Raw genomic sequence first — 24,350 nt, 5'->3', positions numbered from 1 at the left:
TTTTGTGTGCTAATGAGACATTATCTTAAAGAGCTGGAACATTTAATGGACTTTGCTGTTAAAAGAGCAGCAGTGGAGTGCAACTTAGGAAATTTACTCAAGTACTTTATTTAGATACAAGTTTGAGGTACTTGTACTTGAGTCTTTTCATGCCACTTTCAACTTCTACTCCGCTACATTACAAAGGGAAATGTTTACCCTTTTACTTGCCGAAGATTTCTTGGCTTGAAGGGGCACTATTTAGTTTTTGAGAAGAAACTCAGAAAGGTCATATTTATAATATTAATGAGGTAATGATACAAACTCGACAAGAAACAAACAATAATATATTTCCATAACTGAATAAACAAGCTGTTATCAGAGGAAAATAAGGTCCCCCGAACACTGTTCAAAGCGAGAACGGTGGCAGGGTCCGCCAAATATAAACAAAGTATAAAAGAGTATGAAATTGTGTTGTCAGTTAGTCAAAGGTCAGTTTGTTTGACCTCTGAACCTCCTTTTAAAATTAAGAGCAGCTGGAGTGAAAGTGATTTGCACTCATCTTTCCTTTAGCTGTCTAATAACGACACGCCCTGAGGTCACTATTCTGCTTCACAGGAAAGGATTGGGATCTCAGATTACAGACATTAGCCATGATCTCTATTGTTAGTGTTTGATCGAGTCATATCAGTGCACATCCTGGGGGAAAACCTCATGTCATACCCTCAGGAGCATTTGGTGTCTTTTTCACATACAGTATTATGTACACAAACTGGAGCATAGGACACTGTATCTTGTGTCTGAAACCACAACATAATAAACCCTACTCCTCCCTTCACTCTTCAATCAAAGTGTTATTAAATTGCAAACAATAGCACAACAGTATCATAGAAGTGGGTCGATCAAATGGAAAGACGAGTATGTCTAGATAGAGGCAGGAATCTTGGTAACCCCTCCTTTCACAATCCTGCGATTACTAAGTATTTACCTTGTATTTACATGGCAAATTATAGCATATTATAAGTAGATAAGTACAGAGAAATAACAGCTGAAATACTAAGAAAAAGTCCACTATTGACCATCAATTCAACTTAGTATTTCAGCTGTTATTTCTCTGTAATTGCCTACTTATTTACAGTGGTAATACCCACATAATATACTATCATTTACCCTGTACTTATTGGGTAAATCTGCAGATGAAATACGGATGTCAAAATAAGATGTCAGTGAGTTTAAGCACATAATGTGTGTGTTGTAATGTACATATTTGTCTCCCCTAATTCATAGTCAGTAATGTGCCAATTAATACAAGGATGCAGAATCCTGTTTGTAGCACAACTGCTGATCTATGAGTGACATGTGTGGGTGGGGAAATTAAAAAGAAGTCTTACTGAGGTCACGAGAAAGCTCGCTAAATCCTCATTAATAGTTAAACAAACACTAAAGAAGAAGTAACTGAAAGACAAACGTTTTATGTTTTATCCAACGTGATTTGATTATGAGATTATGAGTTTAAAATCTCCCATAGGTTTTGAGCTGGGTTGTGTCACTCTAATTCCTTTTGTTTGCTCATCACTCATTAATGTGACTCAATGTGACATGTGTGATGTTTGCTGGGAGCAAAGCGAGTAGGCGTATTTGTTTTAGATCAACAATGAAAAAAGAATGTAGATCAAAGAAAGCTGCGCAGTTTAGTAATTATATCTGTGAAATGGGGCATTTCTTTTTTTAATTATAAATAGATAAACGTGTTTGCTGGGATGTGAAAGAAGGACTTAACCAAACCTTTACTAGGATTAAAAGATTAGATTTGATGGGCTTCATTTATCCCACGATGGGGAAATTCACTTGTTGCAACAGCTCAAGGTGCACCAGTACAGGAAAAAGAATCAGACAAATATGCGTAGAGTTAAATAGGAAAAAAAGAAGATATTTACAATAAACAATAACATATTTACAACAAACAATAAGATATTTACAAAAATCAAACAAGTGAGTGGAAAGTGATTGATTATGTAGTGCTTGAGTTAAACAGTCTGATGGCTGTGGGGATGAATGATCTGCGGTAGTGCTCCTTACACAGTGGGTGTAAGAGTCTGCTGTCGAAAGAGCTGCTCAAGGCTTCCACAGTCTGGTGCAGGGGGTGAGAGGTGTTGTCCATGACTGACGTCAGCTTGGCTAACATCCTCCTCTCACCCACCACCTCTATGGAGTCCAGTGGACAGTCCAGGACGGAGCTGGCTCTCCTAACCAAGTTTTTCTAATTCAATTTTATGGTAAATACTTCTATTCCAAACATTTTAGAGGCAAGATGACTATACTTCTGAGGTCTGTTTTCTAATTTTCTAAGAGGTAAAACTCTTTATGTTTAGATCTACTATTTTCATACTTGAAGTTGTAGCCAGATAGCATTATGTCTGAATTGTTTATTGTGCCATCTCAATGATGTACAAAATGTTTTCATTTCGGTATTTCTTTTGTCTTTTTCTACTGGGGCTTACAAAATATTTTGTGTAGTAGATAACAGAAATTAAACTGAGAAAAAACTGAGATTGAATTTCCAAAATAATATCACAACAGTTGTCACGAAATTGTCATGTACAGGGATTATGTACATATACATACGTACTTGGGGTGGATGGTGGTTGTACAAAGTCCGGGTCACAATAGTCACAATAGAATCCAGGTTTTGCATCCAGTCTGGTTAGTTTAGGGCAGCAAAAACACTTTAGTTAAAGGACCAATTCACACAAAAATGACATTTCAGTCATTATCTACTCAGCCTCATGCCGATGGAAAGCCAGGTGAAGTTTTGTAGTCCACAAAACATTTCTGGAGCTTCACAGCAAAACAGCATTTGAAGTAGACTTTACTGACATCTTGTAAGCCAAAGCCAAAGATATGTCAGGATAAAAGGGGAACATGACTTGGATCCAGTGTACAGTGAGAGATTTTTCTTTATCGAGTACAAAACAGAATCTCAGCATGACTAAACCCTTAAAAAACACCAGACTTTTCAGGCAAGTTGTTTTGTACCAGACTTTTCTGTCAGTCCCGGCTAACCACAGCTAATGGTTTCCACCTGCACACCAGGTGTGATGAAATAAAGAGGCATCGGAGAAAAAACCAGGACTGAAAACTGTCCAACAAACATGGTGTGAACTTTAGGATATCTGATAACACGGCTATTTTTGCATCAACGTGTTTGACTGTATTGTATCTTGTGTGTGTGTGTATATTTGTGTGTGAAGGGGGTGGAGATAAAGTGACAGGAGAGAGAGCACCTGGAATTAAAGGTGGAGGTACACTTCCTCCTCCTTTTTCTTTCAATGCACGTGAAATACACAGAAGGCCCAGGATGAGATCTGGCTGGATTAAAGGATCACTTCTGGTCTTTGCCGTGACTGCCGCTGTATTTTACCTCAGCTCCATTAAAAGAGAAGTCAAAACCAGCGTGGAGAAAATTCAGAGGGCCCACAACAATGACTCCATCAGGGGTCAGGGAATACTCAAGAGGATGGATAAGATGGAGGTACACATCAACAAGCTGGGTGAGTCTCAGACCAACAGCTGTTTGTTTTCTGTGTGTAAAAGTAAGTTTTATTTTATGCTAAATACTTCTATTCCAAATATTGTACCTTTAAGTTCACTATCTACATTTATCTGACAGCTTTCGTAACTTTGGTGATTTAAATTAATAGAAATTATAATCTTCACAAAAAATATATTATTAAGCAACAAAACAGTATACAGAGTTTTTAAAATTAACTCATCATTTACCAACTCTAATGTTAAAGGGATGAAAACATTTAGAGTTATCTGAACTTGAAAATGACAACTGCATGAGGTTGAGCAGATAATGATTTTCATTTTTGGGTGAACTTATCCTTTAGGCTAAATTTTGAACTTTCACATTTAAGCTTTATTCGGCCCCTTTTTGCCATGCAAGTCACCAAGACACCTGTTGCAGTTATTCAGGGTAATGTCAGTTGTATACACTGTATGATGTAATTTCACATGAGTTCACATCGTGTCAACAAGCTGCCTGACACTGACTTATATTTGATCTTGAAATAAGGCATGTTGTAGTTTTGTTTCAGGGAGGTGCACCTGTTTGTTCAGCCACCTGCCTTTTAATTATATAAACATCAGAATCATTGGAGGATAAAACAAATACTCTCCTGTGTCCACAGTAAATGTGCTGAATAAACTTGAAAAGTGGGAACCAGCAGCGCCACAGGCGATGGCAGAGGTGAAGAAGGAGAGGAAGGTGGTGAGGAAGCTGTACCCGAACTCAGCTCTGTTCAGTAAGTGGGGAGACGAGCTGTCAGAAGAGGAGCAGAAGGAGGCCGAGAGGTTGTTTCAGAGATACGGCTACAACGCCTTCTTGAGTGACAGGCTGCCCCTCAACAGAGAGATCCCTGACACCAGGCCACGCAGGTGATCAAACATCCTGCTGATGTAGGAACTGATTAGACACATAGAGTTTATGGTGCCAATAAAAAAAAAACGGCTTTGTTAGCCCTGTTAGGCGTTGAGACCCAGGTCCTACCCAAATTCTAAGTTACATCTGCAATCTAAATTTCAAATTCAATCATTAAAATATGTTCTGAATAATTGTATTTATTATTTGGCTGAAATGGCCAAAAAATATAAATCAGTTTACTATAATACTGATCAAAAACCTTTTCAATTCATTCATGTAGTTTATTCAGACCTTTTTCCCCCTCTCACAGGTGTGCTGAGAAAAAGTACCCCGAGGATCTTCCTACAATCAGCGTTGTGTTGATCTACCTGGACGAAGCTCTTTCTGTCATCAAGAGGGCCGTCCGCAGCATCATAGACAAGACACCAGCTCGGCTCCTGAGGGATATCGTACTGGTGGACGATCACAGCAGTAACGGTACAGGTTGACCATCAGGTTATAGTAGATAACTCTGAACTGAACAGAGTCGTATTTGGACTTTTAAAGTTCCCAAAAGATGCTTTCCTACTTCCAGTGAATTTAGCTTTTGATATTTCAGATATTTGCATCTGAGGTTTCTGCAGCCAGAACAGCATATCACATGTGGAGCTCACATCACTGTTAATTTGCATTTAAGAAGAGAGCAGCCTTTTCAGATACTTCCTAGTGAAGAGATGCATATAAAAGAAGGTTTGATTAACCCTTCAGTTGGGGTATTTTGCGATTCAGCAATGAAACACCGGTTGGTTGACTGATTGTCGACTGAATCTACAACTCGGATTACTGAAATGTTTAATGACATAACATTTTGCAGAGGATTTGAAGGAGAGCCTGGATGAATACATCAACTACATCCACGAGGGGCATCCAGGCCTGGTGAAGAAAGTCCGGCACTCGGAGCAGCTTGGCCTCACTCAGGCCAGACTGTCGGGATGGAAGGCTGCTGAAGGGGACGTGGTGGCCATCTTGGACGTTCACATAGAAGTCCATGTACAATGGTTGGTTTGTGTGCTGAGTGATGAACTTTCATGTTTCAGTTAACCTGTCTCACCTCACCTTTTTGTTTTTGTTCTGTCATGTCATGCATCTTAAAACTGTCGCTGTGTTTCAAGGGCAGAGCCATTGCTAGCTCGCATTAAGGAGGACCGGACAGTGATTCTGACACCAGTGTTCGACAACGTCAGATTTTATGACTTGACAGTGGCTCCCTACACTGCTGCGGCGGATGCCTTTGACTGGGCTCTGTGGTGCATGTACGAGTCCTTCAGACCGGAGTGGTACGATTTAAAGGACGAAACACAACCTGCCAAGTAAGTTAAAGCTTCATAATTCCCACCAGCCCATCCAGCTTATTTGCATGAATCAAAATCCAACGTCTTCTCTTCTTCCCAAACCAGATCCATTTCAATCAAGTATTTAGTCCAAAACACAGTATTCCATGCATAAATGGAGATGAACTGCAAACATAGATGCTTTTATCTGCCCAAAACTCCAAATTTTGCTGCAAAACTGCAACACTAGAGATCCTGAGATGGCTGTCGTTTGATTAACACCTCATTTAACCAGATATGAGCTTCTATGCTCGCCCTGAAGCCTACAACAGCTAACGAGTGGTTGTGTAGACACGAGACCCACTCTCTCTTCCCTCTCCTCTCCTCTGTTCTAAGCCACTTACATGCCAGCTATATATAGTTTTTATCAGTTTTCTCAGGCCTAAACCTGGAAATTATGCAAGTTTATATAGTTTTATGGATTTTGCATAGGCTGCTTTTCCACCTAAACACTTGTTTTTGATTATTTCTTACGCACAATGTTAGTGGAAATAAGGAAATAAAGAACTCTGAGTTTATGCTTCTGTTACTGTCAAACAGGTATGTTGAGGTCACAAAAAACATCTTTTTGCCAGGCGCCTGGATAATTCCTCGGATGTTCATTTTCAGTGATCAAATTTGAACTTGGACCATGAAAGTTCGATATGATGTGGACCCATTGTGTTTTCCAGCTACTAGGGGCAGTTATAGGTCATCTGCCGGCTTATTTTTTGCATTAAAAAAATTCTCCCAAATTCATTACTTTGGGAGACTTACCCGTTAACCACTCTAATTACTCTTACTATAATTTAGGTTATGAAGACTGGTTGGTCTTTTCATTGATTCCAAATTCTTAATGTTTCATTCTCCACCCTCAGGAGCCCGTCCATCATGGGGATTCTCGTGGCTGATCGCAAATTCTTTGGAGAGATCGGAAGCCTTGATGGTGGAATGAAAATATACGGTGGTGAAAACGTGGAGCTCGGCATCCGGGTAAGATTTTCAGAATGTTTCACAGTGATTGTAATCAAAGTCCAAAAAGTATTGTGTCGAGTTTGCTTTAGATGCGGAATGGACAAAAAACTTGCAAATTTGGAAACATCTTCATCAATTTGACAACACATGCGCAGCATTTAGGAAGTGCATTGCAAATATACACAACACAAACATATAGTTGAACGCTCTGGATGCAAAGTCAAAACACGCGCAACAGAAAAATGCTGCATATCCAGGTGCTCCAGGCCTCTAGGGTCCTCCAGCTGCGAGAAAAAGGACTGTTAATCTTTGTTTGTCTACTTAAAGTACCTGAACTTTCTGTTTGGCAGGTGTGGCTATGTGGAGGAAGCATAGAAGTCATACCTTGCTCTAAAATTGCCCACATCGAACGGTTCAGAAAGCCTTATCTTCCAGACTTGAGCGTAACGATGAAACGTAATGCGCTGAGGGTGGCGGAGGTGTGGCTGGATGAATATAAACACAACGTCAACATTGCCTGGAACCTTCCCCTGGAGGTAAGACATGACCCCTCATTTCTCACATAAATTGCAACTTCACAACAGAGTATTTTTGAGGATATAACTAAGAATGCAAACCTTCTACTTGTCGCTTTTTTAAAAATATTTCCCACAGAATCATGGGATAGACATCGGGGATGTGTCTGAGAGGAAAAAACTGAGAGAGAGGCTGAATTGCAAGCCTTTTAAGTGGTATCTGGATAACGTTTACCCCCTGCTGGACCCTCTGAAAAACCTGCTAGGCTACGGAGCGGTGAGTAGGAACAATTTCTTCTGATATCACATCGATTGTCATGTAAACTTGTGGTTTCCAAATGTTCCAAATGACTTCTAACCTTAGAGCAATTTCTTCTCATGGATCTTTTAAAAGGTTTTTTTTTTAAATTTATTTATTTATTTCTGCTACTGTTGGCAGCTTATTAATGACCTGAAGCCAGAACTCTGTATCGACCAAGGCCCAATTCCTGGAAACACACCCATTGCATATGGCTGCCATTACTACGGACCACAGGTATGTTCACAGAGTCACTGCATACACAGACTGTCATATTTTGTCCGTGGATAATAATTGTTCTTTGGTGTAGCACTGTTATTATCGCACTGATGGACAACTGTACATCGGAGGAATAAAATCTCATAAGTACAACAGTAACCGCTGTCTGGTGGACCCCGGCACTGGAGTCGACCCGGGACTGTACGAGTGCAAAGAAGCCCAGCAGAAGAAGTTCCACATGCTGTGGGACTTCAAACAGGTAAATATTAGTTTTTTAAAGGAGACCTTTTATGCAGTTTTTTTTAATATACCTTTGCTTCAGTGTGTGATATATGTTCTGTTTTGTGCACTGAAAGTTTAAAAGCTCAAAGTCTGCTGGAGGTACGCGGGAGACAGAAAACACGTCCCATCAGTAGTCTTGGCTTTAATTCTGTGACTTCGTGATAACACACTACGTCACCATGTCACACATTTTCAACATTCAAACACTGATAGCTGTAAAAGCGATAGTGGAGACCAGGTACTGGGAGGGGGGGCCTTAAAGACGGGAGCTAAAACACAGCAAATAAAAAAGAAATAAAAAAAAACTGATGTGTTTTTTGAGCATTAATGCATGTAAATCTATTCTAGTAGTAACTTAAAAATACATTTTGAATCTGGAAATGAGCATAATGTCTCCTTTAAAAAAAATATAAATCCACACCAAAGAGGTTGTTCTGTTTAGAGAAAAACAAGTGTTTTATTGTTTTTGTTTTATTCCCAGAATGGACCGATCCAGAACAGAGAAACAAAGAGATGTCTAGAAATTGCGATGGGTCAAAACGACTATTACACGCTTGTCCTTCAGCAGTGCAGCGGTCAGAAATGGAAGATTCAAAATCTCATCAAAGACAACTAAAAGACTGGTGGACTTAGCCAAGAGGACAAAATAACTTTGGGGTAACTTTACATTTTGCACTAGATCACTGAGAAAGTGATCAGTTTTTATTTAACTTTTGTTTTTGTTCTTTTAATTTAATTTTGTCACTTACCTTTGTGAGACAAAACATGAATTACCATTGAGTAATACATTTTTTTTCTTGGTTTTGAAGACAAAAATGTCCTCGTGAATCTTTGCTGTTACATTTTTATGTTTGAAATTCCTTTTTATGATGACAAACTAGGTTACTGTTCGTCTTATTTTAAAGAAAAATAGTCCAGAAACTCCAACAAAGTACCCATCAGAACATTCTCAGTGGATGTTAAACTCTTGACAGCCTATCCTTCATATAAAAAGACAAAGTGGTTCCAATGAAGCACGTTGCATTGGATATAAATTGTTTAAATAAAAGGCTGCCAACGGTCTATACATGTTTACATTAGTTTAGTATTATTATGTACAAGGGTCATTCAAGTCAAACAGGATCTGTTGTGTTTCGGCTGTCATGAATGAGCAGAGATGAAGGCGTCCCATTTCTTCTTCCACACGGCGTAACCCGTCTCCTTCAGGTGAGCCGGCAGGGAGCTGTACCTGAGGGCAGAAAAACACTTTTAATGAGAATGAACTCATTGAGCTGCAATATGATTTCAAAAAGCTTGAAATATTATTGGAAAGTTGAGTTGGAAAGTTTTACACTGTAAACTCAAATCATATAATCTTTACTGCTATCAACGTGTACTGTACGTTTTTTACTTTTACTTTAACTTGCTTGAGATCGTTAGATCATCAAAAAAAAAAAAAATCTATATTTTGTTTTATGGTTGTACAGTTTCAAGTAGTTATTCCTTTTAATCTCTCTTCGGCGGTGCATTCTCCAAAAGACAAATGATGAGCAAAAAGATAATGAGATTTTGTTTGTCTGTTTTCATGAATGGGATTTCAAAGAACGGCTTTTAAGCAGATCAAAAATTGGTCGCAACAGGTGAAAATGACTTTACAGCTGCTCAAATTACTGTAATTAAGTCTTTTTTTTGGGGTTCTTCTGAGTATTTTTTTTCAAGTGTGTAATTTTACTCGTCCTCAAGTTTGTATTACACCATGTAATCTATTTAGTTAATTAAATTTCATGGATCAAACATGATGTATCAGATTTATCATTAAAAGGGCATTGTTGAAGTCATCTTTTTCTGTGTATTTTTTAATATCTTGATATTTTCTTGATTATTTATCGTGATGATATCATACCACGAGTTTCTGGTATCATTACATTCCTATTTATAATTGAGGAACACGTCAGTAATGTAACTGATCACAAGTAAGCAGTTTGTCCTTGTTACGTGCCAAGGAGCACTGTGTTTGTATTTTTCCTCCCCCTTCCCTGTGGTGTGTGTGTGTTCTCTTCCAGGTGATTACTACAAGATACTGCTCACCTGAGAAGTACAAGCAGTACTGGTGATTGGCTCCCCAAGTCCCCAGCTGGCCTATCCTGATGGAGGGGAACTTACAAAATGGAGGATGTCAAAGTCACTCGCTCTCTTGCTTTGCCTTGCATTTTTGCTCTGCTCTCTGGTTTTTTAAAAAGCGTATTTGGTAAGCTGTGTGGTGGGAGATTTTTGCTTAGGGACTAGGTGAGTTGGGGTACCCTGTACATTTTTACACACACTTAGGTGATCACTGTTGTTCCACTAGGTTTATTGGTTGTGCCACCCCTGTATTGTTTTGAGAAGCCATTTTGTTTAGATAAGCCAGTGAGGCATTTTGTTTGTTTGATTTGATATTCAGCTGCAGTTTAGGCAGGCCTCTTTTTGTTATATTAATTTCATTTATTTGGCACAATCACTTTGTCCCATCCTCCCCCACCTCGTCGTGTTATTTGTTCTATTTCACAATAAATCACAGTTATTCACTTCCACTGAAACTTGTCTGGTTGTTTGGTTGTCGTGTTTATGTTCACCTGTTGATTTCACCAAGTGGACGTAACAGTCCTCATTGCGTTATAATTTAAAAAATGATGCAATATTGTAAATTACAGTGTGCATGATGCAAAATGTGGTGAAACAGGCTTCAGAAGGGAGGTCAGGAAGATATTTCAAATGAAACACTGCTCCTCTCTATCATATTAAATCCAATTAGCAGACACATTTACCAGAGCAACAACACACACTGCTGCTCGAGTTGCAGCAGAGTGCACCTATATCACGCTACCTCAACCAGAGGATGACAAAAACGCTAAAGGTGACACTGTTCGCTGTGATTTTTACCTTTTTTCATGCAAGTTTCAGGTATCAGCTAGAAGATTTTGATACTTCGGTGAAATTAAGAGTAAGTCTAGTGATATTCTATATATTTGTTATCGTCAACAAATCCAAAAGACCAAAACCGAACCGAAGTTTGTCTCTCTGTGCTTTATGAATTTCCCAACCTGTCTGTGGCTCTCAGCCCCAAGCCCATTTGTTCCCACTGTCCAAGTCTTTTAAAGCAGATCATAAATATACACTTTCCTTTTGTAAATTATAAATAATAGCCTACAACAGCTGGGCACTGTTGTATTCAGTAAATGTTACTGAAACGGGTAAATAATGGAAGTCTATGACACAGAAGACTGAGGCACATCCGGCTTCACATACGGAGAAAATACTTGTTTTTAGGATCAATTCATTGTTTCATGGGATTTGATGACGATAACAAAAATATAGAAAATCACTCAAACTTATGCTTTAAAACCCATGGCTGCCTGAGAAGACTATCACACTAAAAACATGGTTACTGAAGTCTGGCAGGCAGAAACAAACAGAAATAAGTAAAATCAGGTGATTCTCACCTGATGGAGTTAACAGCCAGCTCTTTCAGAGTGCCCAGGTTTGCTTTCAACCCTCCGATGCCGACAAAGGCTTCATAGAAGTCATAGGAGAGGCCTGTGGAGCCAAACAGAGACGGGTCATCAGAGCTGATCACCATCGGGTGGCCCTCAGACATCAGCACAGCCGCAGGGTGGTTCCGAAGGTCCGATACCAGCTTCAGCACCTAGAGGTCAGAGGGCAAACATGACTTAGTACTTTATACAGAATATAAGACAGACAAAGAGATGCTGACAAATATTCTTTTACGTTGTGCCTTAACAATAGGTCATCTGACCTGGTTTGAGATGGGGCACAGCTCCACGGCCACGTTTCTTTTCCTAGAAATCTCCTTGGCAAGTGGATGGTGTGCCAGAGCGTAGCCGTGTCCGATGCGTGTGGTGTTGAACAGAAGGGCGTCAAGAATGTTTTGATCTACGTCAGTGCCTTCATTATCTACAGACAGACATATGCAGTGGATTTAAAGTACGGTTTGGACATTAATGATCATGCATTTGCACTTTTGATCCACCCACCTGTCTCCCCTGCATGAAAGAAATACGGAAGCGAGACACCCAGGTCAGCTGGCAGAGACAGTGCTTCCCTGAAGTACCAAAGATTCCTCCCACTGTCCTCCCGGCCAACCTGCAAATCATAATGTTAAAGCTCAGTGAAAAAACAGATAAAATAGTCACAGCTAACTGTCAGCTGCTGTCACTTAACGAGAGATATGTCGCATCTTACTAGGTCAAATCCTGCCACAACATCTGGGAAGTCTTTTTGAAGCTGAATGGCTTCTTTCACGGCTGCTTTGACCGCAGGTACCCCCAGAGCCCTGAAGATGGCAGCAGCGAGAATAGACAGAAATAAGTTGATGCAGCAAAACTTACATGTATGTTACAAGATGCCTGACAGTATGAGGAGGTTAAGCAGATTTCTTTGTATAAAGTTTTGTAGGGGGCCTTTTAGGGCTTCATTCATAGCACAGCTTGGAGAGATGACAGGAAATGGGATGGGAGAGAGGAGGGATGACACGCAGGTTGGACTCGAACACTGGGCCACTGCAGCGAAGACAAGGCCTCTGCACATGTGATGTGCACTCTACCGACTGAGCTGCCGGGGCGCCCACAGTTTTGTTTTTTTTGACCGTCATTTTCTCAACTTTACTGCTGAAACACGTATTGCCCACTGCAGAAATACTGTCATCATCATTGGAGAAGAAAGCAGGTGTTTTGGATAAAGAGCAGCAGACTTTGAGACCATCAGCTGTGGATCCTACGATTCCCATAATGCCAATCAATTTCTTTATGTTCCCTTTCCAAATGTTAAGTAGTCCAAAATTGGTGGAGTGCCCCTTTCATAACCGTACTAACTAAAGCTATTTTCCAAAAGCAATAAAAAATGAGGGGATAATATAATTAGTTATAATTACACAATTAACTAGAATTTTCTCCAAATAGGGACATTCGGTTAAAGCAGAGCTTTAATATGAAGGCACATCGTCCCCAGTTAAGTTTGTTTGATTGGATTTTCTGTTCAAGTCATTTTAAAAGAAGCAATCTTAGTCTGTTGCTCAATACGAAAATCTGTGTGGTACATGAACAATTATGCAGTAGTGGAAAGTAAATATGTACATTTACAAATGTACTGTGCTTAAAACATCAGCAGGGGTAAATACTCCATAATAAAAATATATGTAAAAGGCTCGAATATTCCATCCACCACTGTTATTATGCAACTTTTTTATGCCAATCTCACAAAAAAGTGGAGATGTGTCTTCTTGAAGGTCCCTGTAGAGATTATTTTAACACGGCTGCCAAATGTCACTCCAGTGGATATTTTTTACAGACACCTGAGGATATTTCCATACGTTTTGGTGGCATCCAATGCAGGTGTTTTTTTAAGGAGACCTACAGACATTTCCTTGTGCCTAAATCTAAGCAGAGCATAAGCACAGTGTTGTGAAGAGAAAGAAATAGAAAGTTCAACCTAAACAGGCGTAAAGTTGCAACATAAAGAAACAGTAATTTTGAACGTATCTGTGGTTTTGCAGGAACATACTTTGCTAACATTTATTCTGGCGACTTGGTTGCCCACACCTCATATAACATCATTTCTGTGATCTTATTGGTGGATACATACCTGTGTTCAGAAATTATGATACGAGCCCCGAGAAAGTCTGGATGATCTGCTTTAAACTTCTTTGTAACTTCTTGAAACGTTTTCAGAATCCAGGCTTTATCGTGAACCGTTCCATCAAGCTCATACGTCTGAAACACATAAAAATATATATATATATACATGAAAAATATGGTATTTGTATTATATCTTTAAGAGAGGCTGGAGTTGGGGATGAGTTGTGAACAAACAAACAAGCACAAACCCTTGAGAGACCGCTCCTGAGCTCCAGGTACATGATGTTGTCCAAGTGAAGCTCGGCGAGGCCCTTGTAGAGATACTCCTTTAACACTGGAGCGTGTGTGATGAGCCCGGCAGTCGCGATGAAAACTTTCTCAAACCTCTCCCACACAACATCTTGGCTTGGGTACTCACCATCCGGATCCACAGTGACCAGTGTGAGATGCTGCATTAGACTGAAAACACCCAAAAACAGACAATCTGGGTTAAAATCTCCCACTAGGTCGTGACTTGAAATCTATAAGGGAGGGTGATATCTTACTCAACCTGTTATCAAAGCCTGCTGCGTCTCCAATTTTGGCTCTCAAGGTCTCGAGCAGCTGCCAGTAGAAGCAGTCCCACCGTGGGAAGGGCTGGCGGTCGGAGAACAGGAAGCGGACCGAGTTGTCCCACGTGAAGCAGATGTAGCAGTGTGGCCTGTAGGTGACATTTTTCACCAGCCAGTCGACACTGACCAGAGAGGAGCTGTGCATGTGGAGGGCTCCACCTGTCACCAAAAGCAGCAGGATACAACCTCAGACTGGTGGACTGAACGTAGACACGACACCAAATGACATATTAAAAGACCCCCCATCTCTCCCACACAGGACCAAGATCATGTGGCTGTTTGTAGCCGTCTTGCATCTCTTGAGTCATTTTGCTGGTCTTTGTGGTCAATTTATTCTTTTGAAGTAGATTTGCTGCAATTTATAGTTGTCTAGTGTTGTTTTGTGTCTTTTGTTATCATTGTATATCTTGTTTTGTATGCCTTAGTAGTTGTTTCATGTTATTTTGTGGTTGTTTTTTGTCACTTTGCTGTTTTGTGTCAGTTTGTGCCTGGGTTGTTTGTCTCTTTATAGGCGTTTTGCATGACTTAGTAGTCATTTTGTGTCCCTTAGTATTAAGGAGCAAGAAGTTTGTGTCTCTTTTCGAGTCATTTTGCACAACCTAGAAGCTGTTTTTCATACATTTGTAATCCATTTTTGTCTCTTTGTGTCAATATGTGTCTCTTTGTAGCCGTTTTGTAGTCTGTTTTAAGTTAGACCGATTATCTGGGCCAATATTCAGCATTTTTAAGATCATTAGTATTTTTATAGTTTTTTTTGTGTCCGATTGCCGACAAAATAAAAAAATTGAAAAATGCCGTACTTTGGCTCGGATGCAGCAACCCTTCTCTATTAGTGGTCACCACTCTGTGGTCTCAGTGTCCTCAACACTATCTGATGCCACGAGTTATCAGCTGATCAGCATTAAATAATCTGAATTAGCTTGCTAAAGTTTTCAAATAAACAAAGTGGAGCGAAAGTATTAAGTAGCAGAAAATGGAAATACTCATTGCACAGTTCCTCCAAATTGTACTTAAGTACAGTACTTGATATTCTCGACTTTTAGAATAAGATTTTTATTTTTCCTGTAAATGTCAATCGGTTCCAGTTATTGATTATCGATGTCCTGGATTACTAATAATTGGTATCAATATCAGCCCTAAAGAAACATGTCAGCTGACTACTAATTTTGTATATCTTCTTTTTGTTGTTTCGTCTCTGTGTAGTCATTTTGAATCTCACTGTCTTTGTTGTCATCCTGAATATTTAAGACAACCCTTTGGCAATTTATAAAAATATCATTAGTTCTCATGCATTGCTCATTTGTGGGTCTTTGTAATAATTTACCAAAAAGTGGCACATTCTAGTCAACTGCACCCGATCACTTTACGAGAACTTTGCTGATAGCACTAGTAGGATTTCGAATGCAGGATTGCCTTAAATGTAGATTGTTTTATTTATTTTCACTCACATAAAGGCTCTGATTTCTCCTGCCATCACTGCAGTTATGCAATTTGTTTTGTCTATCTCTAAAACAAAGAAAATAATAATTAAATTAAAATCTGAGGAAACTGTGTCTTGTTGAAGTCCCTGTAGATACCAGAAGCCTGACATGCGGGTTGTTTGTCCTCAAAGCTATTCTGATGTCAATTTAATTTTCTAATGTTACTGTATTTTAATTACGTTACTTTCCAGTAATGAAAAACCCTGTTAATCTATGAGTTGTGACTTCACCTTTCGGCATCTTCTGCAGCAGTTTGAAGATGGGACTCTTCTCGATGAGAGGCTTTGCTTTGAAGAAGTGCATAGCAGGTGGGAACTGCGCAGCAGCCATCTCCTTCTCCTTTAATCCATGGAGGTAAGCGTCGAGCTTCTGCTCGGCCGCCGTCAGCGCCACTCCACCTCCCGTCTGTCTGAACGTCTCCTCACGCATCAGCAGTTCCCTCTTTGCTGGGTCAGGCATCCCATCGGTCACTCTCACAAGCCACAGAAGGGGCACATAAATGACCACAGCCTGGCAGATTGAGATCAACATGTCCTTATGTGCCACAGGAGGGTGCTAGAACATGATCCCTCCACAAGAGCAGGATTTTCTTCTGAAAGGAAAGAAAAAAACTGTGTTAGACATGAACAAATGACATCTTATCCTTTGTCCTCGGTAGAGAAGTTCGTTTAGTTTTTGCGGCTTATTGGGTAAATAAATTTGACAAACTCGTTTTAAGGTCATCAGCTTGATAACATGCTTGTATTACGAGGCTGAGAGAGCCCATTCAGCAGCCTAAACCACGAATGTGAGATGAAATTAGCCGAGAAAAGTGGAGGAAAGTGACAAACAACTCTCACCTCATTCACAAAAAAACTCAAGAAAGACAAAACTTTAAAATCAAATCTAGCCACTTTAAAACACGAAATACTTACAAGTAAGAAGGAGCGTCTGGTGCCGTGTGTCTCAGCTCAGCTGTCTCCCAAAGAATGAAAACCTTGAGAAGCTAGAAAAGCTTGAAGAGCTTGTTTTCCACAGGAAGCTGTGCTGTCAGGCTAGCATGTCAGCAAAATGCTTGCTGCAACTGGATAATTGGGGCATTTTTGTCTGACAAATACCATGTGATAAACTAATGAAGGAGGCATGAATGGCCACTGTTGCAAAAGAAATGTAAAAATTGTACATCTCTCAGCAGGGAGGACATTGTATGAGGCAAAAAGAGCAGAGAAGTGATACTAATGATTTATATTTTATTAGGTTTTACATTTCCACAATATAACATTTTCAGTTTGAGACACAATCAAAAAAGAAAAAGAAAAAGAACAAAAAAACAAAACAACAACCACACATACGTATAATTTAATCTGGAAACCTCATATACATACAGTGCACCCTCTGGAATGATAACCCCCACTCGTTCGACGGCGATGTAACATCAATAAATTAATTGTTTAAGGTCATGTCCGGTCTTCAGTTTCCGTCTAGGATGCTTTTTTTTTCTCTGTGATTGGTTGGAGCAGACACCCATTAGCAACACAATGCCCCATACAACTTATACTGTAGGGCGGTGGTTAATGAAACTGGGAAAACCATGACACGGATGCTATGTTTGTCATATAAAGTAATCTGATTAGAGGACAACCTATTAAACATCCAGCCAATCACCCGACCTCATCTCCCTGACTAATCAGTGTAAACTGGGACCCTTGGAAGGGAAGCAGCAGAGTAAACCAGTCATTACAGCTGTGCAGTACCGAGGACGCACATCTGTAATGTTGAGTTGCAGCGTCTATCATGTCCCTTAATGCACAGAGAAATACAGCAATACATCACACAACAACAATGCGACTCTTTTGCATCGTAAATTCATTTCACAGACAAGAGGAATGACGTTTTTTTTTTCATATGACAAAATAAAAAAACAAAAAGGAGAGTTTGTCTCTAACACAGCTGGAGATACTCAGTCCATAAACTTGCGGTTTGGGTTGGCACCGAAGAGAGCCACTCGGATTTCAGGCATCATCTGCAAAACACAGAAACACGTGGCTTATAAGTTGATCATTTTTTAATGTAATATTTTATACACTAAAATGTTAGAAAATAGTGAAATGTATAACCTAAGTTCACATGTTACAATTCTTATAAAAACTCACATTTGAGAAGCTGAAACTATAAAAAGGTTTTTTATTTTGAGACACAAACTATGACACGAGATCGGAATTAAACTAAATGTGGTTGTCAGTCATTATGTATTTATTTTAATTGCTTAGTTAGTTTAGTTAGTTTTTTTAAGTACAAAAAGACCGACCTAAAAATACTAAACAATAAATAAATCAGACGATGTAGCCGTTAAACTTCTGCCATCTCGTGTCAAGTGAAGTATCTGAAAGTTCAGGGAACGTGTGAGCTGAACTAATCTCATTTTGCCAAATGCAAACTATGTTAACAGCTCACTCACTTAAAAAGGTGACTCTGTTTTAGACCAACAATAATTTGTTAAGCTTAAAGCAATAATGGATATATTTAAACAGGAAGAGCCTCACTGAGATTGAAACTACTTTTTTTAGAAACTACAACTAAAAAGAGTTCCCCGGCCAAAAAAAAAATCAAAATCAAACAAAAAAAAAACTAGCCTATCCAATTCTGATATACCTCAAAATATCCTTTCATTACTAAAGATGTACATCATATTTACAAGAATGTGATAATTGTGGTTCTTATTTTACATTTTGTGCCCTAGTTTATCGTATAAAGTCACTGTCTTTGACATTTTTATGAAAATGTTCAGGTGTGGTAGCTTGTTCCTGCCCTTGTCACATGGTCCTTATTATCTGCTACAACAGCGTCAACTGGTATTGTTTTCACCTTGTAACGCTGTGTGTGTGTCATCATGGTAAAATGTGGCGCGTCAGGTCTCAACATTTTTTTCAGCTCATTTGCGTCACAACTATGCAAGATGCAATCACGACGCTTCACAGGTGTTGGAAGGAATTCGAAGCTGGTTGTGATACATTCTTATTGTCTTACTTTTGCTCTCTCATGATGTTTGTTTGTTTGTTGTTCCTTATGAGTTATGTCTGCATTTTATTGTAAAAGAAAAAGAGGGAACTGCCAAACATGTGATCCGGATGAAAACTCAAGCTCATTTATCCAGATAAAAGCATCAATCATACTGTTAAAGGGGACCAGAATACAGGAAATGACATCCACTCTGTTGAACATTTTCTCGGGGGGAACCTCGTTAGATCGTCCCACACACATTTTAAATGCTTCTTAATGAATTGCAAACAAATGCTCGATAACACACCTGTAAAATTATGTCTGTTTTCTTGATTATTTGGCTTTTTAAATATTTTTTTTAAGTTAACTCTTTGTGTTTTCTATAAATTTTTTTTACCAGAAATACTATTTATTTTTACTATTATTTTTTGTTTGATTAAAAAAATAAAAAAAGCGGAATTTGAAGCTGATAATATGACCCGTCTCTACTTCCTACCTGCTGAGCCATGAGGTCCAGTCTGCTCTCCAGGGTGTTGGACACCTTGATCTTCCCGTCTCCGTTATAGATCTCAACGCCACCAGAACTGAAACAGAAGATGAGAAATTTTAATTGAGAAAATACTCAAATAAGTCTTTGAGAGTACATTTTTTATCTGGGTGATTAATGTTTCACATGTGAGGCTGCTTACACGTCTGGGGAGATGAAGTTGTCCTGGTCGATGCGGACTTCCAGGTTGGTCTTCACAGCTGCTTTATATATGGGAATATTCCTCTGGATGGAAGCCTGGAGGAGTCACAAGACAATTTAAACTTAGATTTTAACAGGTTACCTCACTCGATTGTCTTAGATAATTTAAATAAAATAAAATAATTGACCTCTACTATCCAACATGCTCTTTCACCAATATATAGTAAGAACCAATTTCCTTCCCACTTATCGATGGCATCTGCCGAACAGACAAATTTTTTGATTTACTGACCTGTACCATCTGCAGGTCCTGTTTACGGCAGCGAACAGTCACTTTGGACTCCAGAAGCTGATAGAATCCCTGATGGAAGAAGATTTTGAAAATGTTAACAGACCTCATTTTTTATTACAACATCCTCATAAAAATAAACATTTAAGGGCCAGTTTATTAGGAAAACCTACAGTAGCTAAAATAATGCAGTCTAACAAGGGAACAAATCCTCCCTTCATGAAGGTTGTAATGTTGCATTATACTAGGAGGGATTTCTAATAGATTGATGACTATCAAGATTATTTTGGTCAATATCAAGATCATGATTATCTAACATGATTGCTCATTGACTTTAGAAACGTCATCTGAATAAGAAAGAAAATTAATTGGCAACTTTTTTTGATAAAATATTAATTATTTTAGTCATTTTTCAGGCAACAATGTTGAACATTTACATAAACTTACCTGTAAGAGCAAACCGTCCATCAGAGCAGGATACCTGGCTGGGTCTTTTGCGACGTTACCGAGCCGTTGGCGGGCCTCATTCAGCATTTCCTGAGGGCACAGAAACACACAGTTATTAATTTTCACAAAGAGGGAGACAGTAAAATATGTGAGGTGACAGATCTATGCACGGCTGCTTACCGAGATCATATCATCGCGGGCCTTCAGCACCTTCAGTCGAGCCTGGTTCATCAGGTTAGACATCTGACTGTAAAACAGACAAATAACACACACATTGGGCCCGTTTAGATTTGTGAGTTGGACTGTTTTCGTCCGTGGAGAAACATCGGAGACCGTTTGAGGCCGGCGGCCACAAAAGAGTCATTGTAGGCCTAAGCAGCTAAATAAAATTAGGGGAACTCTGTCTGAATATCTGTCACACATACAGATAATTCTTTGTTCTTAGGAAGGGAGCACTTGATGTGTCCTGTGATTTCTAGCCATGACTCACATTTTCTTCTGCTGCTCGATCTGCTTCTCTTTCTTCTCGTAGTACTCCATTATCTTCAGCCTCTGAGTCTGGACCAGGCGGCCCTTCTCGATGTTGAACTCTTCTTCAGCCTGCAGGAGGAGACAGAGTTCACTCAGCAGGAAATCCTCCATCACGTCAGTGTTTATGTGGTCACTTATCAGTTCTCTTTACACTACAGGCCACTTTAAAGGTTTAACTTGTCTTTAATTTCACAAGGTTTTGAAAACCTAGGGCTGTAACTGAGGATTTTTTTTTTCATTAACGATTAATCTATGGATTTTTTAATAAAGTAATGAAAAATGCCCAAGTTGTTTTTTTTCTGACTAACAGTCCAAAACTCAAAGATATTTAATTTTTACCGTTATGAACTGTGACTTTATCACATTTTATGTACTTTTCTATTAAATTAATCCACTATTAAATCCTTTGGCATTTAATTTTCTGTCAGTCTTCTAATCCAATCATCAACTAATCATTTCAGCACCACAATTATCATTGACTGATGGGACTGCTAGAGTTTTATTTTGAGTTAATGCTAACTTTGAAAACATTTTAACAAAAACAAGAATGTATTCTGTTGCTGTGTCTGAACATTACATGTTTATGATGACAATCATAATTATCATTTATAGAGCAGTCTCTAAATTCAATTTAAAACATGCGTCACATGAGGTAGAAAATTTAAATCAACAACTAATAAAATTAAATTGGAAATCTAATTTAACAGATTAGATTTGTAATACAAAAAAACATATCACATTCAGCTTCAATAACATTAAATATTAATATGCTTCAGTGCCTCACAGAGAATACGAATGTACTATAACTAAAGGTCAATATCATTGAAGCAAAAGACTTTATTTACAAATCCTTCGTGCTACTAGTGACCTTAAACATGGCTGTGAAATGAATGTGCTGCATTGGGCTGAACACAGGACTCTACAACCATATTATAACCTTATTGTCAAGTTTTGTACGATTCAACATCCAAATGAATTCATTCTCAATCCGTGAGGAAGGCCTTGTATAAATATTCTTAAAACACAGCTTCCATAGAAATGTGTTTCATTAAAGAGAAGCTTTAATGTTAGAAGAGCTGGATTTTTACAGGTCTGCAAACTAAAGTCTTTTACAGGCCGAGGAAAATGTTCTAAAAAATAAAAGTAAGATTAGATCTGGTGAAATCTGCCAATTGAAAAGTCTCTTTTTAACGTCACTCTTTAATGTGGAATCAATGTCTCTGCATGTAAATTGTCTGATGTTGTAGATTTCTGTGTGTTTGTCTGTGATTATAATGTTTAGTCTTGTTTTGATATCAATAACCGACACTCAATTCCCCGCCTGGTCTTATGGGGGCACTACAATAAACTTCAAACTAAAAAGGTCATAAATTGCAACATCACAGATCTGATTTTGATCAAATCTGGCCCGAAGAGTTTGACTCCGATCATCCTTGGTTTGTGTTCAGCGGTAGACTTTTGTTGCACTTGTTTCCTCATTACTCTCTCTTATAATTTCCTGTCTAAAGCTGCAACAATTGAGTCATTTTTTAAAGAAAAAATGTTAAATTTCTCTGATTTCAGCTTCTCGAATGTGAATATTTTTTGGTTTCTTTATTCCTCTGTGACAGTAAACTGATGATACGTGTGTTGTGGACAAAACAAGCCATTTTTTAGGAAGGATTAATCATCCATTCTTGCCACTGTGTGATTTTTACCTTCGCATCAATTTCCTCTGCCTTCTCATTGGCCTCCTGTTCAATGAAGGCCATCATGTGCTTGATCTGCAGAAGGGAAGAAAGAAACATCCATGACGAAGAGGACCGGGCTTTCCTGCAAACACTGGGTTTAAATGTGTTTGACATGAACGCAATTATTCCTCCTGTATGTATGAATTATCATCTCTGTCATAATGAAACCAAAGCTGATTCCTCACCTCGCTGTGAACTGACTGTCACTATGGTGAGAAATGCTTCTGTCCATTTCACGTATGAATACTAAACCAAAGGCTGAGGGATGTGGTCTTAAACAAATATTCTGTTTCAAAAGCACTTCATAAATGTTGTGACTGGGTGACAAAATATGCTATTTTTGACCAAATACCTCAAGATTTTTGATGAATAATCATCAATTAAGTAAATATAATGACTAATTGGGTGACGGCAAGTTTTAAAACAAGTAGGACAGTTTGAAAATAACATAAATTTACTGAAATTTGGCCTTTGAAACCAGGAAAAGATCGTATCATCATAAATATAAGTCGATATATAGTCTCATATCACTATAACAATATATTATCAATATCTTGCCTAGCCCTAACTAAACCCAAACTTTTACACATGTACGGTTGACTTGTGCAGCTTGTCATGAGCTGTTATTTGCAGGTTATTTTCAGTGTTTGCTCAGATTTCCCAGACAGTGTCTCACTCACTCACTCACTCCCAGTTCCTCCTCAGGCCCTGCTGGCATGTGTTCATCATGTGATCACTTGGAAATATGACCCCCCTTTAACTTCCAACACAGCAGCAGCTTCTAAAATGGCTGCTTATTTTATTTTGCTATAGGTAGCATTTTTATATATACAACCATCAGCTAAAAATCAGCCTGAATATTCAATTGGAGCTGTGTTTGTGTTTATGTCGATGCTAACCTCTCTCAATGTCACACACACACACACTTCCGTCAAACATTCAAGCTAACAGCTAACATTTCACAGTGTGCTAACGCGACTGTTAGCATCTTAAAACGTCGCTGAACAGTAAAAAGAAGAGAAAACAAGCTGAATGGCGCCATGTCTGAAGGTTAAAACGCTTCATTACCTGCTTCTGTACGTCGGCATCGCTGAGCGCCATGGTTGCAGCTGTCAAAGATCCGCGGGGGCCTGCGAGGAAAAAATAACACGCAACACAAACATTTAAATCATCGACTCACAAAACAGGAAGTCAGTAACAACACGGAGGTCTTAATCCCGCAGTGTCAGCTTTAAATCGACGGTTATTTACCCGAAAATCTCAGAGTAGAAGGTATGAATTAATCGCCGCAGTCGTGACTCCGTAAAGATGTCTACGGCGGATCAGCTGACTTACGACGTCACATGATGTTTACTTCCGGTCGAGCAGCCAATCAGGCGCGAGAAAAAGAGACGAGTTTATGCTAATGTGGAAAAGAGGAAGTCAGGAAAATAATGTAGATTTGGTGTCATATTTGTCATTTTCATGGCGTATTTACATGTACTACATATTGATATATGTCATTAAAATACCATATATGTACTAATATACATTTTAAATGTAAAACAGATAATTTAAACATTAATTGCGTTTGATTTAATTATTTTCTAATGATAATAATGTGTATTTTGGTTTGATGAACCTTAAGAAAACTGCTTTAAAAAACAAGTTTATCATTAATTCTATAATTCATATAATCACTGTTTGAATAGTGTCATACACAAGTTTTTATAACACATTTTCTTATATATTTTTGCTACATTGCATTTGAATTTTCATATCTTATTTATCATGTGGTCCTGAAGAACATGGATTTTGTTTTAACTTTTTTTTTCTAATTTTTTTTTTTACAGTTGAAATGACAGAAAACCTTTAAAAAAGGAACTTAAAAAAAGCTAAAGATGTACAAACTAAAATCACTTAACCTGGTCTAAAATGTTCCTGTAGGGCGGTAGCGCCTATG

The 24,350-nt window shown here is 38.7% G+C and overlaps 3 protein-coding genes across 3 annotated transcripts; 1 reads left to right on the top strand and 2 right to left on the bottom strand.

The window, feature by feature from the left end:
- The first annotated feature begins 3,337 nt into the window (after positions 1-3,337).
- LOC141008363 (probable polypeptide N-acetylgalactosaminyltransferase 8) lies at positions 3,338-8,659 on the top strand. The gene is made up of 11 exons (XM_073480693.1): positions 3,338-3,530; positions 4,173-4,419; positions 4,716-4,882; positions 5,259-5,442; positions 5,557-5,754; positions 6,633-6,747; positions 7,080-7,265; positions 7,384-7,521; positions 7,684-7,779; positions 7,853-8,020; positions 8,525-8,659. Exons 1-11 carry the CDS (start codon positions 3,338-3,340, stop codon positions 8,657-8,659), a joined length of 1,827 nt encoding a protein of 608 aa, XP_073336794.1.
- A 524-nt stretch (positions 8,660-9,183) lies between these two features.
- Positions 9,184-16,275, bottom strand: ada2b (adenosine deaminase 2b). Its single transcript, XM_073481007.1, has 9 exons — positions 15,975-16,275; positions 14,203-14,422; positions 13,901-14,111; positions 13,660-13,787; positions 12,262-12,352; positions 12,054-12,162; positions 11,816-11,973; positions 11,502-11,704; positions 9,184-9,271 (listed from the first exon to the last, which is right to left on the bottom strand). The coding sequence occupies exons 1-9, from the start codon at positions 16,273-16,275 to the stop codon at positions 9,184-9,186; spliced, it is 1,509 nt and encodes a 502-aa protein (XP_073337108.1).
- A 681-nt stretch (positions 16,276-16,956) lies between these two features.
- Positions 16,957-23,743, bottom strand: atp6v1e1b (ATPase H+ transporting V1 subunit E1b). Its single transcript, XM_073480571.1, has 10 exons — positions 23,660-23,743; positions 23,477-23,538; positions 22,376-22,441; positions 20,638-20,747; positions 20,328-20,394; positions 20,148-20,237; positions 19,704-19,772; positions 19,413-19,507; positions 19,220-19,307; positions 16,957-17,746 (listed from the first exon to the last, which is right to left on the bottom strand). The coding sequence occupies exons 2-10, from the start codon at positions 23,507-23,509 to the stop codon at positions 17,684-17,686; spliced, it is 681 nt and encodes a 226-aa protein (XP_073336672.1). The 5' UTR covers positions 23,510-23,538; positions 23,660-23,743; the 3' UTR covers positions 16,957-17,683.
- Between the last annotated feature and the right edge of the window lie 607 nt (positions 23,744-24,350).

The sequence above is a fragment of the Pagrus major genome, chromosome 14 (genome assembly GCF_040436345.1).
Source record: "Pagrus major chromosome 14, Pma_NU_1.0".
Lineage (NCBI taxonomy): Eukaryota > Metazoa > Chordata > Actinopteri > Spariformes > Sparidae > Pagrus > Pagrus major.
This window is presented reverse-complemented; position numbering and strand designations above follow the sequence as displayed.